Below are 17720 nucleotides of genomic sequence, written 5' to 3' on the forward strand. Positions count from 1 at the left end.
TTCATAGTTTATTCTTAATCAGTGAATGTTCAGCAGAGAGAACTAGACCCAGAAGTAACTAAAGGGCATCCCATTTATGTATGTGCTGAAGCTAGGGGCAAATCCATTTCTGAAGACTTGCTTCAGGGTAGCACACTTACTTGGGGGTGGGGGGGGAGTGAATTGTCTTAGAAAGCCATGGCCCCCAGGCACTCACTCCACTTGTCGTTCTAACAGCGACCTGCGGGGGCACCTTGAACAGCATGGGGGGAGTGGTCCTGAGCCCCGGGTTCCCTGGCACCTACCCCAACAACCTGGACTGCACCTGGAAGATCTCCCTGCCCATAGGCTATGGTGAGTGATGACATCTTTTAATTCCTCAAGATCTAACTTTTTAATATATTCCTTGCAAAGAATTAGGCTAAGTAAAAAGCGAGCCTTATTCTGTTGACCTAACTGTGTCTTTAATTGAATATGGCTTACAGATTTAAATAAAGCATTGGCAGAATAACTTTGAGAATAAAAAGTTATTTGAAAAGTCATTTGGCCATACACGTCTTTTCAAGGCAAACTAAATTGGCAGAATGATGATATAGTAGTCACATGAAGTGCAAAATGTAGCATCCCTAATTCAATCACCAACCTCTTTATTCGTAATACCACCTTCAATAATCTATCAGTGGAAGTCAATAATGGTAGTGGTTTCTTTTAAATAATTATTAAGGTGTTTTTCAGGTTATGATTCATTTTAGTATTATCTTATAAAATTTTATCATTCTTCCTTACATTGATTTAGGTTTATGAAAATTACCTAAATGATAAAAATCACATTTAGTTATGAACTTCCAGGTTACCTACCTTAAATAATTCATAATTTTAATTGTTAAATACACTAAAATCCCATTCTGGCCTGCTTCAGAAATGCACAGTCTTTGTGAAATTTTAATTCTCTGTCATACCTTTCCTCATCTGCCTCATGGTTTCCTTATATTTTAGTTCATTAACTTGGATTTTCCCCACCTGCAATTGTCCTAAAAGTACACACTGGAATGAGGGTGCCAGATTAGATACTCAGGGAATGTCCCAGAATGTCCATAGTAATTGAGTACTTATGCACTAAATAAATGTTAGCTGAATGATGGGTGAACAGAAGCATAAGTGGAAAGCATTGCCCTGGAAGAAGGTTATATATTTTAATTAAGTTTTCAAAGCTTTTGCATTAAGAGTCTGTTCCAGGAGGAGGAAGGGGTTGGGGGGAGTCTACCTGCTCAGCTGAAAGCAGCTAAGAGGGAGGGCGTACGGCCATCAGAGTAAAGGAGGGGCATGCAAGGAAAGGGGCCCCCACTGGGGAAAGCACACGTGAGATTCAGCTCCATGACCCCTGAAGGGGCCCCAGCATGTGGGGGCATAAGGAAGGGGGGACAGTTCACAGGGGTCATGGAGGTGCTCTATTTGTTCCAGGTTTTTAAATTTTATTTTTTAAACAGTGAACTCTCCGGGCAGAGGGGCTGTAATTCTGCCCTGTGCTATACCATACAGAGGCCTTTGACTTTAACCTATGTTAGCTCAGCCATCCACAAAGCCTGGTCTGTTTTTTTACCCTGAGGATCTCAATATCTGGACAGGGTCGGTTCCGTGTTTGGAGTCAGATGTCAGGGGCTGGATTGGAGTTACAGTTGATCCACAAGGTTCCAACAGGGCCTCAGCATCTTGAGGGCCACAAACTTACTAGGAAAATAATAATAGTATAGGCTACTGAACTGAGTGAACCCCAGGAATCTCACTTTCCGCATCTCTAAAAGTGAAATAACCACATAGGGTTATGGAGGATTCACTGAAACAGCTCAGGCAAGAAATTTAGTATAGGGCTTGGCATGTTGTAAATAACAACAGCAAAATGCTAGCTGGTTTTTAAATTGTTATTTCAAATACTTCCCACTTTTCTTTCAAACCTCATTAGAAACAGTTTACTCATGAATGGATATGTACATTTTATTAACTTATTTTCCCAGCTTCACTGTTCCATGGTGTGAGAAGGCTGCTGTTCAGCATGCTTCCTTTCACTATTCTCTCAATGAGAAACCAGTATACAAGACAGTAATTCAGGGAAAAAAAGAATAGGGATCTTCTGACTTCATGATCATGATCTATGAGCATAAGAAAGCATTTATTTCAAGAAAGGTTTAAATGTTAAAAAGATTTATGGAATATTATAATTAAAACTAGTTGTCTTTAAAATGTTTAATATTGCCTAGCATTAGGCTTGAAAAAGCATCTTGAATAAGCAAAAAGGAACTTTATGCCTAAAATCCTAAATACATGCAAAATAGTATGATTGTCCCTAGCTTTTTAGAATAGATACAGTTATGCTTCAGAATAATTTGCTACAGATTACAGCCAGACATCCTAGACTATGAAGTCAAGTGGGCCTTAGGAAGCATCACTACTAACAAAGCTGGTGGAGGTGATGGAATTCCAGTTGAGCTATTTCAAATCCTGAAAGTTGACGCTGTGAAAGTTCTGCACTCAATATGCAAGCGAATATGGAAAACTCAGCAGTGGCCACAGGACTGGAAAAGGTCAGTTTTCATTCCAATCCCAAAAAAAGGCAATGCCAAAGAATGCTCAAACTACTGCACAATTGCACTCATCTCACACACTAGTAAAGTAATGCTCAAAATTCTCCAAGCCAGGCTTCAGCAGTACGTGAACCATGAACTTCCAGATGTTCAAGCTGGTTTTAGAAAAGGCAGAGGAGCCAGAGATCAAATTGCCAACGTCCGCTGGATCATGGAAAAAGCAAGAGGGTTCCAGAAAAACATCTATTTCTGCTTTATTGACTATGCCAAAGCCTTTGACTGTGTGGATCACAATAAACTGTGGAAAATTCTGAAAGAGATGGGAATACCAGACCACCTGACCTGCCTCTTGAGAAACCTGTATGCAGGTCAGGAAGCAACAGTTAGAACTGGACATGGAACAACAGACTGGTTCCAAACAGGAAAAGAAGTACGCCAAGGCTGTATATTGTCACCCTGCTTATTTAACTTACATGCGGAGTACATCATGAGAAACGCTGGGCTGGAGGAAGCACAAGCTGGAATCAAGATTGCCAGAAGAAATATCAATAACCTCAGATATGCAGATAATACCACCCTTATGGAAGAAAGTGAAGAGGAACTAAAAAGCCTCTTGATGAAAATGAAAGAGGAGAGTGAAAAAGTTGGCTTAAAGCTCAACATTCAGAAAACTAAGACCATGGCATCCGGTCCAATCACTTCATGGCAAATAGATGGGGAAACAGTGAAAACAGTGGCTGACTTTATGTTTCTGGGCTCCAAAATCACTGCAGATGGTGATTGCAGCCATGAAATTAAAAGACACTTACTCTTTGGAAGGAAAGTTATGACCAACCTACTGCTGCTGCTGCTGCTAAATCACATCGGTCGTGTCCAACTCTGTGCAACCCCATAGACGGTAGCCCACCAGGTTCTGCCATCCCCAGATTCTCCTGGCAAGAACACTGGAGTGGGTTGCCATTTCCTTCTCCAATGCATGAAAGTGAAAAGTGAAAGGGAAGTTGCTCAGTCGTGTCCGACTCTTCGCGACCCCATAGATTGCAGCCCACCAGGCTCCTCCATCCATGGGAGTTTCCAGGCAAGAGTACTGGAGTGGGGTGCCATTGCCTTCTCCGTGACCAACCTAGACAGCATATAAAAAAGCAGAGACATTACTTTGCCAACAGAGGTCCGTCTAGTCAAGGCTATGGTTTTTCCTGTGGTTATGTATGGATGTGAGAGTTGGACTATAAAGAAAGTTGAGCACTGATAAATTGATGCTTTTGAACTGTGGTGTTGGAGAAGACTCTTGAGAGTCCTTTGGACTGCATGGAGATCCAACCAGTCCATCCTAAAGGAGATCAGTCCTGGGTGTTCATTGGAAGGATTGATGTTGAAGCTGAAACTCCAATACTTTGGCCACCTGATGTGAAGAGCTGACTCATTGGAAAAGACCCTGATGCTGGGCAAGATTTAGGGCAGGAGAAGGGGATGACAGGGGATGAGATGGTTGGATGGCATCATCGACTCGATGGACATAGGTTTGGGTGGACTCCAGGAGTTAGTGATGGACAGGGAGGCCTGGAGTGCTGTGGTTCATGGGGTCACAAAGAGTCAGACACAAGTGACTGAACTGAACATATAAGTACCACACTGGGTTTTTCTGACAAGTTGTGTAATCTATAAATATACTCCTAAACATGAAATTTTAAAACAGGAAAGAGGCATATGCATTCCTGGTTCCTGGATTGTCAGTTTGGGTTTGGGTTACCTAGGTATTAATGACTGTTTTGCTAGTGATTACGGTACAGCTGTCTCCAATTCCCCCAGCCATCCTGAAAGACACAGTTATCCAGAATATGAGACAGCAGTGCTTTTTCTTGAGAAAAAGCAGGTTAAATGTTTTTCATCAGAGGAAGGTTTGTTGCAGTGTTTTTGATCTTTTCACACAAGCAAATATACATGGGACTGCCTGTTAGATGTCCGACATACTTGTTCAGCAGGAGCCAGCTCAGTCACATAATTCTTCTGATTAATCCTACTTCTCTCCCACACCCATGGAACAATAGCTTAATTATATATGCAAAATGACCCGTCGCTCTGGTATCACGTGAAAGCCCACCTATGTCTCCACTTGCTAATTACTCACCCCCTGACAACTGCTTTCTGCATCCAGCCTCAGTGAGAGCATGTTACCAAAAGCAGGGTTCCAGCTGCTCCCCACTCTAAAGTCAGTAAAGAGGCCAGGTTGGTGGGAAGGAAAGTTTGCTTGCTTTTGATGCCAGCATCCAATGGGGAGGGTGGACATCTGTCCAAAGGTGGACTCCCCTCCCAGCCAGTGATGGTCAGTGGGCAAGAGCTGTCACAGGCTGAGGGAGGGAGCTACGTGTAGAAACAGCACAGTCAGCTCTGACGGTCATCTTCAAGTTGGTCATCGGTGGTCTGAACAGCAACATCTTGATTATTTTAAGCACAGTTTCAATCCTCAGTTTCAGTGTTGGTTTGTTCCCATTTCCTTGAGGACAGTTCTCAGAATTGTGGCAGCTTATGTCATGACTACAGCCTGGTCATCATGTAGTTAACTTATCCACCTGGTGTGGAGGTTTCAGTATCTATAGACAGCTCACAGGACATGGCTCAGATTATTATTTATAGCCCATGAGACAGAACTAAAAGTTCTTGACTACGCTTAGTGAGAACACATTATTATTATTTGGCCTCTTTTGCCTGTTTTCCTTTGTTACTACATTTTCTCAGTTCTCTGATTAAACTTATTCATTGGCTGAAGTTTTTCCACAGACAAAAAGCAAGCTGAGGACATAGGAGGTAAAGGACCATAGGGCCCTGCTCTGTTACAAGCATGCAGTCACAGGACTTCACCTGAGGGGCAGGCATAGTACATGGTGGTCCCTCATGTCTTTGGGCTCTGAGCGTAGATGAGTAGAAATCCTGGTTCTGTAAGTGACTGCTGGTATGAATTTGCAAGTTATGGACATGCTTTGGAACTGTTGTCACTTATCTTTAAAAGGAATACCACAAAATATTGTTCTCCTACAGCTGTTCTGAAGCAAATGCCTGACACGGATAAGGCATTACCTAACTGTTCACTGCTCTTTGTTGCTAGGCCAAATGCTCTAATGTTGTTTCCTTTCCTTTCCTTTCCACAAATTTGGGTTGCTGTTTTGTGTGGCTGGATTCTCCAGGCAAGAACACTGGAGTGGGTTGCCATTGCCTTCCCCATTGTGTGAAAGTGAAAAGTGAAAGTGAAGTCACTCAGTCGCATCCGACTCGTAAGGACCCCATGGACTGCAGCCCACCAGGCTCCTCCATCCATGGGATTTTCTAGGCAAGAGTACTGGAGTGGCTTGCCATTGCCTTCTCTGAATCAAACAGAACTTCTGTCTATTTTCTTGAAAGTTTCTAAAAGCATATTTAACAGAGATTAAATCAAGTTTGTTTTTTCTGCTTTACTTTTTATATTTGAAACCCTTGCACTTACATCACACAGCATGGGGTCAAAATTGGCCATGCTTTGGGCCATCTAGAAGCATAGGGAGGAAATAAAAGACTCTTTAGAATATTCTCTCTGAATTCTGAAACTATTCACTCATTTGTTATATATTTATTATGCACAGAAGATGTACAAGAGAGCACTTACTATCCACAGGGTCTGTCAACTAAGAGACAAGAGTTTAACTCTGAAGCTATAGTCAGCTTACATATTCAAAGTTTTGTCAAGTCCAGATTCAAGTCCTTTCTGCAGATGCCTTTTCCTGACACTTAATTTCCAATGAGTAATGACAGTCAGTGTAAATTTCACCCTAGATGGGCATTCAGATGGGTTTTCTTGTTGCAATAACACATTTTTTGGTATTCTGTGAGATAATAGAAGGATAACTAGGTTACGCTTATCTTAATCCCTTCATTTTGGCTTCATGATGTCAAACTGGACACAATTCTCTGAAAATTAAATAGCTAAAAATTTCATTCTAAACCAGATTAGAGCTGGGCTCAGTTCTCTTTCCTGATACATATTAGGTGGTTTGATATAGGGCTGGATACTTTATCCTGCTTAATATGCTAAGTTTTCATAAAATTATAATTTTCATAATCCCATTTCCATTTCAAGATTAATTCCAAATCAGTGAAAGGCCACTTTCACTATTTCCTTTACTTTGGAGATATTGGCCATCTTTTAGGGTTTTTGTGCCCCTTGATCTGCTTGCTATCTCTCATTTCTTTCTCAACCAGGCCGTTCTGTGAATTTCAAATGTATCTCTGGATGAATTCATCTGACATCTGCATATGCACATCTGAAATGAGCCTGTTTTAAGCCGTTTCCCTGCCATTTGATTTTATACCCAAAAAGGGAATAAGTATTTTAAGTGTTCTAATCTTGCCCTCGTTTCACATCCTATCTCATAGTTTTTGGATGAAAAATATAAATATCAATAATTCATCATTCATTTTTGATTGTTCTTATGTCGGCTTCTGTGTTCTTCCTCCCGTGAAGAATGGGATGGGTGTTTATGAAACTCTGTGGACCATACAGGTTCTAGGCCTTAATGCAGCCACCAAAAATATATATTTTTTTAAATCCATTAGTATAGTTTATTAATTAGTCAAAAAAAAGAAAAAACAACCCTCTTTATTGTCAGATGTTGGGCCAGGCTATAAAAGCAAACTGTTTTTAGTTCAACAGTAGGTAAGGAAGTAGATGAGATGCTAACTGACCTGTGACTTACAGGCTGGTCAAGTGGTGCAGCTCTCACAGCAGGTGGCAGAGGTGACAGGTGAGAAGGAGGCGCTAGGAGTCATTGGTCCTTCCTTCTCTCCTTCCCGCCTGCCTTCCTCCTTTTTTACTTTCTCCCTCTCCCCCTCTCTCTCTGTCTCTTTCAATCCCTCTCTCTGTCTTTCTTCTTTCCTTGCTTCCAAATTTCTTTCAACTGAACATATTTACTGAGATTTATAAAGAAAATGATTTAGCTTATGGAGGTCTCTCCAACAGAGACATGCTTGACACTTTTTCATATTTACAGGAATGTTTTGAATGTATAGCTTTGTTGCATGTGGGTCATCTGTGGTGCCTGGCGTTAGAACAGTCAGGCCAGCCCCAGGCCGGTCTGTTCCTTCCCTCCCTGCTCATGTGTTGCTGTATGTACACTTGAACCGTGTGGCAGAAACTGAGTTGCTCATTCTAAAAATGACCAAGGTTTTGTAGTCTTGTTAAAGACCTTTCACTGAAAGTCTTTCTTCTGCTTTTTACTCTTTGAGTCTCTTCCTGAAATATTCTGAAATTCCTTCCAATTTTCTCTATCAAACTAGGGTGAAAATTTTAATACAAAATAACTTTCTCCAAAAATTTGTAACATCATGAGATGCTTAGCTTTTGTCTAGCATGTTTCCACGCTAAACCAGAGAACACGAGTTCTCTGTCCATCAGAGTTGGTGTCAGTCTAACTTTGCCTCTTGCTGTGTTACCTGGGACATCACACCCAGCCTTCCTGTACCTTATTCTGCTCACCTGTGAAATAACAGTAATAACAGTGGTCACCTTGGTAAACTGAATCCCGAGTGTGATAATGAACTTACACTGTGTCCAACCAGAAAGGCCATTATTCACGCTTTTGTTCCTCCTAACAAAGTTTTCTCCATAATTGATAAAATTGTGTTTCTTGGAGAATTTTAAAATTTATTGAGTAGCTTTAAGTTGTTCTTCCCTATTACTCTTTGCATGAGCTTTTATTCTTTTCTTTCTTTTTTTTTTTTTTTTTTTTTACTGATTTCAGACTTTTGTTACCTATATTTTCCATCAATACTAAGTAGATATGATGGCTTTACATTTTCTTGGCATTTATGCTTAAGTAAGGTAACCCTTTCAAACATGATCTTTAATATAACAATATCTTTAATTTCCTAAAACCTAGGAAATGTGTCAGATATGTTAGAGAAAAGTCATATAGATAGATAGATAGATAGATGAAAAGATCTTTATATATATGGATAGATGGATAAAAAGAGCTTTATATGTATGTGTGTGTATATATATATATATATATATATATATATATATATATATATATAAAGAGAAGAATAACACAAAATAAAGCTTTCCTCACATGCTGAGAGAGTGATCCACAATAGCTGTTGGTTTTCTTAGTTTAGGCTTTATAAACCCAACTTAATTGCCTTGATTTATGCAAAAACTACTATCTTTGGCATTCTGAATAAACCTTCAAGTGAATTAAGAAGTATTTTAGGAACAACACAATAGTCAAATTTTCAAACATGCCACAATACCACAGCAAATAACTCTAAGTTATTTTGATTCTCTTCTAAATTATCAATAGTAGCTTATCTGGTACACTGATCAATATTATGCCAGCAACGTGGGTCCTTTGGACAGCCTTGGCCTCTTGTTAAAACAGATTCAGTTGTGAGAATCAGCGTGGCGTTTACCAGAGCAGGTTTCTTGCAAACATCAGTAATTTGCATTGCAGGCACTACACAGTCAAAACAATCAGTTTTCAAACTAAGAGATTTCTTGTGAGATGGTATGAGCATCCACTTAAAAGCCACTTCTAAAGTTTGTTGCATTTTGTTAGGTCTATATTGGCTTCTTCCTTGATAAAGTTGAAAATTAACTGACAGTTACAAACTTATGTTTCTGATTGTAAGGATTATAATAGTAGCTGGACAAGAATCCCTGCCATTGTGTGTGGATATAAGTCGCCATTCTGAGAATTACACCTGCATGCCTCTGTGATGCAGTGCCAGTAATGTCCATATTTCACCAAAAAAAATGACTTAGGAGCATTCACTACACGAACAAAGGTCACACAGCTGGTGGGCAGCAGAGGTGAAACCAAACCAAGGCTTGTTGTAATTCACAATGTTCATGTTCCTCCACTCTGCCTCCTAGAGAGATATTGTTGGAGGAAACTAATGTGATTTTAATCTCTGTTGATAAGCATTATAAAAAATTTTGATACCAGTGTTCACCAGTGTTGCCTATTTTTTTCATAGGTGCACATATTCAATTTCTGAATTTTTCTACCGAAGCTAATCATGATTACCTTGAAATTCAAAATGGCCCTTATCACACCAGCCCAATGATCGGGCAGTTCAGCGGCCCCGACCTGCCCAGCGCCCTGCTGAGCACCACTCATGAGACGCTCATCCACTTCTACAGCGACCACTCGCAGAACCGGCCGGGGTTTAAACTCACTTACCAAGGTAAGACTCCTACCACACCTGGGGATGCATCTGACACTTAAATTGTGTGGAAGCATGAACATCCGAGCTGGTTAAAGTCTTGCACAACTGGAGAGTCCAGAGTGGAGCATGGCTTTCTGGTGGGAATGGAGTCTTTGCCAGGCTTCACACAGGTCAGGACCCAGATGCCAGGAGCAGGTCAGGCGCTGCTTCTCCGGGGTCCCTTCTGTCTTCCTCCAGTAGCCACATCACCACCTGGGACCCTCTTATCCCCATCGTCACATAGCCTTGTCACCTGTCACCGTGTCCTCTTGGCCCCATGCAGGTGTTACCCCTTCAGGACTATAGTACAAGGACTGTCTTTGATCTTGGGGGCCTCCACCTGCAGCAGCTCACAGCAGGATTTCAGTTCCCAGCCAGAGACTGAGGTCAGGCCACAGCAGTGAGAGTGCTGAATCCTGGCCACTTGACTACCACGGACAGCAGCAAAGCCCTGGTTTGTTGGTTTTGTTGAAATAAATGTCCACAAAGAAACAGAAAGTAGTGAAACCTGTAAAGGGTACTAGGAGGAAAAGGAGTATGTGTGGATAGACACTGGGTGGGCTCAGAGAGGGAGTCGTGCCCTCTGGTGGTCTGAATCACTTACACGGGCCTTTCTTCTGGCTTCCTCTGGCCAGTCACCTGGCTCTGAGTCCGTGTCTGGAGCATCTCAGGGTCCTCCCCTGTGTGCGTGTGCATCTCTTAGCCAAGATGGGTTCCAGTGCAGAGGCCTGTGGGTAGGTTGGCATCACCTGCTGTGGGGTGGGGCTCCCTTTCTTTTGACCACTGGGGGGGCCTTTTCTGCACCTATGTAGTCAGGAAGGTCTCCTTGACCTCTAGAAGGAGGGACGTATGGTCTCTCCATCTCCCATTTGGGCAGGGCTCAGCTCCCCTCTGTCTCCACTATGACTGTTGTCTTAAGTGTCCACTGGAGCAAAGTCCAGCATTTGCCCTGTTGTTATTCCATCTGGAAATGTAAAGAGGAAGCTGACTGTAACATCTAAGCTGGAGTCCATCTATCTCCTGCCTCATGTCCACAAGGGAAGGGGGTCTGACCCTGTCTCTCATGCATTTAAGCTTTCTCTCAGCTCAAAGTAATGACCTTGTGTACTATTCAAGCCATGTTCAAGTTATGTCTGTGGGGGGTCAGGGAGCCGTGGGGAAAGGAGAAAGATAAGAGCGGGAATGAACTTTATGTGTTCTTAAACCATCAAAATATGAGAGCTCTAATAAAAGTTAGAATCTACCATCATCAAAGCATTTCTGACATGTGAAAAAGTTCAAAGTTTTCATTTCGTACACAATAATTTAGCTGGCCTTTTCTTCAATGTTGTTAATTTAAATGAAGTAAAAAAAAATGTCAAAAGTGGAGCCTTTTTTTAACATGGTGATATCACTTGATTTTTTTAATTTTATAGACTGCCCTGGAAAACGTTTAATATTTCATTACTAAAAGAGGATGGCATTTTGCATTGAACTTTCAGACCTTGTTACTTCAGTGGTTACTTAAAGTATAAATTTACATTTCCAGAATTTGAGTGTTTTAAAATAGGAATCCAGGTAGGGGGAAAAAAAGACAGGGTGATACAGCCTAAGAAATGAGACAGGAGACCTTGCCTGGATTTCTCTGTGTCCACCTGTGTCTGTCATTCCTTCTCACCTGGACCCTGCTGTGTCTCAGCAAGGGTGTCAAGTCCCACTGGAAGGCTCGTGTGTGTGCCCGTGTACACAGAGAACAGTGGAGAGACAGTTTCCCAGGCCAGCACAGAGGTCTGCCTACACCCCTGCTCTTCCCCCTTTTGGAGACAAGAGAATGATCCCTTTCTTGCAGGCAACCCCTCCAATGCACTAGACTCTAGAATGTTTCTTTCTACTCTTTCCAGGGCATTTAAGGTAGGAATTGGGAAATGGCAATCCACTCCAGCACTCTTGCCTGGAAAATCCCATGGACGGAGGAGCCTGATAGGCTACAGTCCATGGGGTAGCAAAGAGTTGGACATGACTGAGCAACTTCACTTTCAGTTCACTTTTCACTTTAATGGCTTAGATAGTGAAGAATTTGCCTGAAATGCAGGAGACAGGGCCTCGATCCCTGGCTCAGGAAGATCCCCTGGAGGAGGGCATGGCAACCCACTCCAGTAATCTTGCCTGGAGAATCCCATGGACAGAGAAGCCTGGCAGCTACAGTCCATGGGATCCCAAAGAGTCAGATATGACAGAGCGACTAACACTTTCACTTTTCTCCAAGTGGGAATTATCTTCCCTTCATTGCTTTTCCAGTGGCTGTTTCTCTTTCTCCTTTGAGTTTAAATACACTCAAGTTCCTCTCTCTCACACACACACCCCTGCTTATGTTTAATTTTAATGACCCCTTCAGCTCCCACTTTCTCAGAAGCACTGTGGAGGAATCATCTCCTCCAGCTCTCCCCGAGTCTCCTCCTCTTCTCACTTCTCCTGCCCACCGACATATACCGTCAACACCCCTGTAGTTACACAGCCATCCAAGTCTGCAGGTTTTTGCGTCATCTGAGGTTCTCCAGTGGGTGATGGGACCCGTCCGTGACAGCTCAGCAGGAGGAGAACTAGCACAAATTTATGAGTACACATATTTCACGGGCTCACAGACGCCTGCGAGAACCCAGACAAGAGTCACTCACAGGAGTGGCTAGAACTCGGTGGTTTAGGTAGCTTCTGAAGCTAAAACAAGGCGGAAAGGGGTTCAGGATTCCAAGAAGAGAGGCAGCAATGTGAAGAAGACCAGGAAATCTGTGGTTCATGAGGGCTGTTGAGTGAAGTTTGTTGTGTTGATTTATTTATCTTTCAAAACATTGATAGGAGTATAGTTGTTTTACAATGCTAGTTTCTTCTGTACAGCAAAGTGCAACAGCTACATGTGTACATAAACCCCTCTGTTTTGGATTTCCCTCCCATGCAGGTCACCACAGAGCACTGAACAGGGTTCCCTGTGCTGTGCAGGAGGTTCTCATCAGTGATCTGTTTTATACACAGCATCAGTACTGTGCTGATTTATCCCCACTCCTTTTCTCTGAGAAGAGTTTAGGGAGCATCCTCTTGGCACAAGAGCGAGAGACGTCTCTGCACATGTACGTTCTATTTGTCAAAATAATTTCCTTCTCAAAAGAAGACCCTGTGCCCTGCTCTTAGAGCTTCCCCCTGCATCTGCTGGTTCTCAAATACACCCCATGTTGTACTGAGCAAACACAGATGTAACTCTCTCAGAATCTCCCACAAGGGCTCCAAGGGCCTGATGCAGTCAACACCATCTCCTGTCTAGCAGATGAGGGATCTCTATGCACTGACCCTGAACAGAAATTTGGAGACAGAGTTACAGAGGAGAAAGAAAGAGTGGCTTTATTTCCTTGTCAGGCAAAAAGGAAACACTCTAGGCTAGAACCTCAATAACTGCACCTGCCCCGGCCCCGGGGAATAGGGAGAGGTTATATAGTCTGGACTTGGGGTTGGGAGTAGGTGATAAGGATCAAGGCAGTAATAGTCTTACATTCTTATTTCCACTGCAAAGTTTCAAAACTGTCACAACACACTGGGTTTGGTGGACTCCAAGGGCAGGGTTGCTGATAAGATGAGGGTATGTGCAGGGTCTCAGGTGGGTCTAATCTTCCTTACGGCAGAAAGTGAAGAGGAACTAAAGAGCCTCTTGATGAAAGTGAAAGAGGAGAGTGAAAAAGCTGACTTAAAACTCAACATCCAAAAAACTAAGATTATGGCATCTGGTCCCATCACTTCATGGAAAATAATGGGGAAACAATGGAAACTATGACAGACTTTATTTTCTTGGGCTCCAAAATCATGGCACATGATGACTGCAGCCATGAAATGAAAAGAGCTTACTCCTTGGAAGAAAAGTTATGATCATCCTAGACAGCATATTAAAGGCAGATACGTTTCTTTGCCAACAAAGTTCCGTCTATTCAAAGCTATGGTTTTTCCAGTAATCATGTATGGATGTGGATTTGGACTATAAAGAAAGCTGAGTGCCGAAGAACTGATGCTTTCGAACTATGGTGTTGGAGAAGACTCTTAAGAGTTCCTTGGACTGCAAGGAGATCATACCAGTCAGTCTTAAAGGAAATCAGTCCTGAATATTCATTGGAAGGACTGATGCTGAAGCTGAAACTCCAATACTTTAGCCACCTGATGTGAAGAACTGACTCACTGGAAAAGACTCTGATGCTAGGAAAGATTGAAGGCAGGAGGAGAAGGAGATGACAGAGGATGAGATGGTTGGATGGCATCACCAACTAGTTGTACATGAGTTTGAGCAACCTCTAGGAGTTGGTGATGAACAGGGAAGCCTGGGTGCTACAGTCCATGGGGTCGCAAAGTGTCAGACTGAACTAAGCTGAATCTCCATGAATTTCTCTGGTCCCTATAATCTTGCCTCAGGAGGTGGCTTCATGGCTGTTCCTCCTCTGATTAGCAACTGTTTCAGTCTGCCCTTTGGAGCTCAGGGACACCATGGAAGCTGAAGAAATGGGGGACAAAAGTGCTTCAATGTCTGGGACCCTGTAGGGCCCCACTCAGTCTCAGTTAGAGGAGTCCTGGGGGTGCGATCTGACCTGGGCCTTGCAGTTAACACAGGCTTACTGAGAACTAAACTGCTCCTGTACATGTGACTCTACTTGAGTCTATGTGCTGGTGCTAAGTCACTTCAGTCGTGTCTGATTCTTTGCGACCCTCTGGACTATAGCCCGCCAGGCTTCTCTGTCCACGGTATTCTCCAGGCAAGAATACTGGAGTTGATTGCCATGTCCTCCTGCAGGGGATCTTTCCAACCCAGAGACTGAACCCATGTCTCTTATGTCTCCTTCACTAACAGGTGTGTTCTTTACCACTAGTGCCACCTCAGAAACAGAGTCAAAAAGGAACATGTGAAATGTGCAAAACACCCCAGACAAGACACTGAGAAACCAGAGAAGAAAGTGAACTCAAAGAGGTAGCAGCAGAGAAGATGCAAAGCCGTGTGTTCCTAGAAAGTGGGGAAAATTCATGTGCTGAACTCAGATTTTGCCCTTCCCACCGATGTTTGTGGAGGGGAAGAAACACATTTCCCCTATTTTTCTAGATTCTTTTCTGAGATCACCCCCCTGTAAAAACATGAGAGGTGAGCAGGGAAGCACGGCGTGGTTGCCATGCAGACTGAGCTTGTTCTTTTCTTCTCCACCGATAAGTTTCTAGAGATTTAGCCACCTTTCTCTTCCTGGAGCAGAGAAAGGACACCCTTACTTACCAAGGGAGATTTCCCTCGTAGATGTAAATATCTCCTATAAATGACTAGCTTCTACTCTGTTTCCAAAGATACCCCCATGTCTGCACCTCCTTAAGGATAACGAACTCGCGATAATCCTCACACCAAAGAGGAATATTTTGGGGCAGCAAATTCTTCTCCCTTTTATTTGTTTACATGTAGGTTCATCTTTCTTTAAATTAAAAAAGAAGCCATTGTGAGGATCACAGTGTCAGCAGTGTTCTTCTCTGGGCTTCTTCCTCTTATCTTCCATCCATCAAAGCTAGCTGTGGTGACTTAAAATCCAGTCTGTGGGCCTCCCCTGGCAGTCCAGGGGTTAACAGTCAGCGATTCCACTGCAAGGGGTACAGGGTCCATCCCTGGTAGGTGAACTATGATGCAGCATGCTGCACAGCATAACCAAAAAAGACTTTAAAAGATTAAATAAAACAAAATCTCATTTGTAAATTTACAGATCCAGCTTTCATATGATTAGGTGATCATCAAGAAAACAAAAGAAACAACACTCAAATAAATCTGAAATTGTGCTGGTGTTGCTGTCATCTTTCTGAATCACAGATCTTAACAAGTTGCAGTGCCGCCCATCTCTGGACCACTCAGGCCTGGCCAAGCGAACTGGAGTGAGGGTGCTGGCATCCTGCTCCATGGCTGCTGCATTGGAGCATCGAGGAGAAAGGACAGTTTGGGGCTGGGTCCCTGAGGAGAGGCACAGGTTTGCAGAGGTGTTGAGACTGGAGACTGGATTTCTCCACACTTGCATCTGGCTTCATGCAGGATAAGAATCTATCCTTCCAAAGGGTGTTTATATAATAAACATAAATGTTCCTTAAGTTGCTTATTCCAAATTTAGGTTTTAAAATGAATACAGGCTAAAGGCTGGAGACTTTCTAGGAGCTGGAATGGGCGTCATAGCCCTTCTGAGTTAGCCCAAAGCCTGTAAACCTTCTCTTGGCTCCCAGACAGAGTGTCTGCACAGCCTGGAGCCACTGGAGCTCGATTGCTGTCCTCCGAGGGCTCCCTGATGGTCACTTCAGAGGATCAGTCCCCAGGCCCATGAGAAACACATACCTACACTGTGAAACTGACAAGAGGCTCTTAAAAAGACTTATATGCATCTCCAAGGGACAGAGGAAAAATGTATAGTGACAAGTTTTCTAAAATAAACGCTGTAAGAAAAGGGAGGTCAAGAGCAGAATCTGAACAAAGCCTGGGCAGAGTCTCATGGTCATAACTGTCAATCACCCCGAGAAGTCCCAGGTGACTTCTGCCAGCACTGAGTACATCAAGGCCAACCAGTATGTGATGCTTGTAGCCTTTTTCTCCTTGTTGCCTTGTGGTCCAAGGATGGCTGTTGTACCTCTGACACCAGGTCCACATGCAGATGAGAAAATGGGGCTAGGGGACAGCTTCTTAATACTGTATTTAAATTTTTAACTTTTCTTTTTTTATTGACTTTGCAAGACTCAAATACAGATTCCCATGCTATTATTGTTTGCTGTGTACTTTTGAAATTAGATTTTATCCTACATATGTGCTAAGTTGCTTCATAGAAAAAAATAGAGAGTTCCAGAAAAACATCTACTCCTGCTTTATTGACTATGCCAAAGCCTTTGACTATGTGGATTAAAACAAACTGTGAAAAATTCTTCAAGAGATGGGAATACCAGACCACCTTACCTGCCTCCTGAGAAATCTGTATGTAGGTCAAGAAGCAACAGTTAGAAGCAGACATGGAACAAAGAACTGGTTCCATATTGGGAAAGGAGTACATCAAAGCTGTATATTGTCACCCTGCTTATTTAACTTATATGCAGAATACATCATGCAAAATGCTGGACTGAGTGAAGTGCAAGCTGGAATCAAGATTGCTGGGAGAAATATCAATAACCTCAGATATGCAGATGACACCACCCATATGGCAGAAAGTGAAGAGGAACCAAAGAGCCTCTTGATGAAAGTGAAAGAGGAGAGTGAAAAAGCTGGCTTAAAACTCAACATTCAAAAAACTAAGATCATGGCATCCGGTCCCATCACTTCATGACAAATAGATAGAGAAACAATGGCAACAGTGACAGACTTTACTTTTGGGGGCTTCAAAATCACTGCAGATTGTGACTTCAGCCATGCAATTAAAAGACTCTTGCTCCTTGGAAGAAAAGTTATGACCAACCAAGACAGAATATTAAAAAGCAGAGACATTACTTTGCCTACAAAGGTCCGTCTAGTCAAAGCTATGGTTTTTCCAGTGGTCATGTATGGATGTGAGAGTAAAGAAAGCTGAGTGCCAAAGAATTGATGCTTTTGAACTGTGGTGTTGGTGAGAACTCTTGAGAGTCCCTTGGAGAGCAAGGAGATCAAACCAGTCAATCCTAAAGGAAACCGGTCCTGAATATTCATTGGAAGGACTGATGCTGAAACTGAAGCTTCAATACTTTGGCCACCTGATCCAAAGAGCTGACTCCTTGGAAAAGACCCTGATGCTGGAAAGGATTGAGGACAGGAGGAAAAGGGGACGACAGAGGAGAGATGTTTGGATAGCATCACCAACTCGATGGACATGAGTTTGAGCAAGCTCTGGGAGTTGGTGATGGACAAGGAAGCCTGGCATGCTGCAGTCCATGGGGTCTCAAATAGTTGGACAT

The 17720-nt window shown here is 42.8% G+C and overlaps 1 protein-coding gene across 1 annotated transcript in view; it reads left to right on the forward strand.

The window, feature by feature from the left end:
- The window catches only part of CSMD1 (CUB and Sushi multiple domains 1), a 1679419-nt gene that overhangs the window by 1489602 nt on the left and 172097 nt on the right, over positions 1 to 17720 (forward strand). The window contains exons 39-40 of the mRNA XM_055567572.1: positions 217 to 333; positions 9564 to 9773. Coding sequence (XP_055423547.1) covers positions 217 to 333; positions 9564 to 9773 — 327 coding nt within the window. The remainder of the gene's footprint in view (positions 1 to 216; positions 334 to 9563; positions 9774 to 17720) is intronic.

This window comes from Bubalus kerabau, chromosome 2 (genome assembly GCF_029407905.1).
Source record: "Bubalus kerabau isolate K-KA32 ecotype Philippines breed swamp buffalo chromosome 2, PCC_UOA_SB_1v2, whole genome shotgun sequence".
NCBI lineage: Eukaryota > Metazoa > Chordata > Mammalia > Artiodactyla > Bovidae > Bubalus > Bubalus kerabau.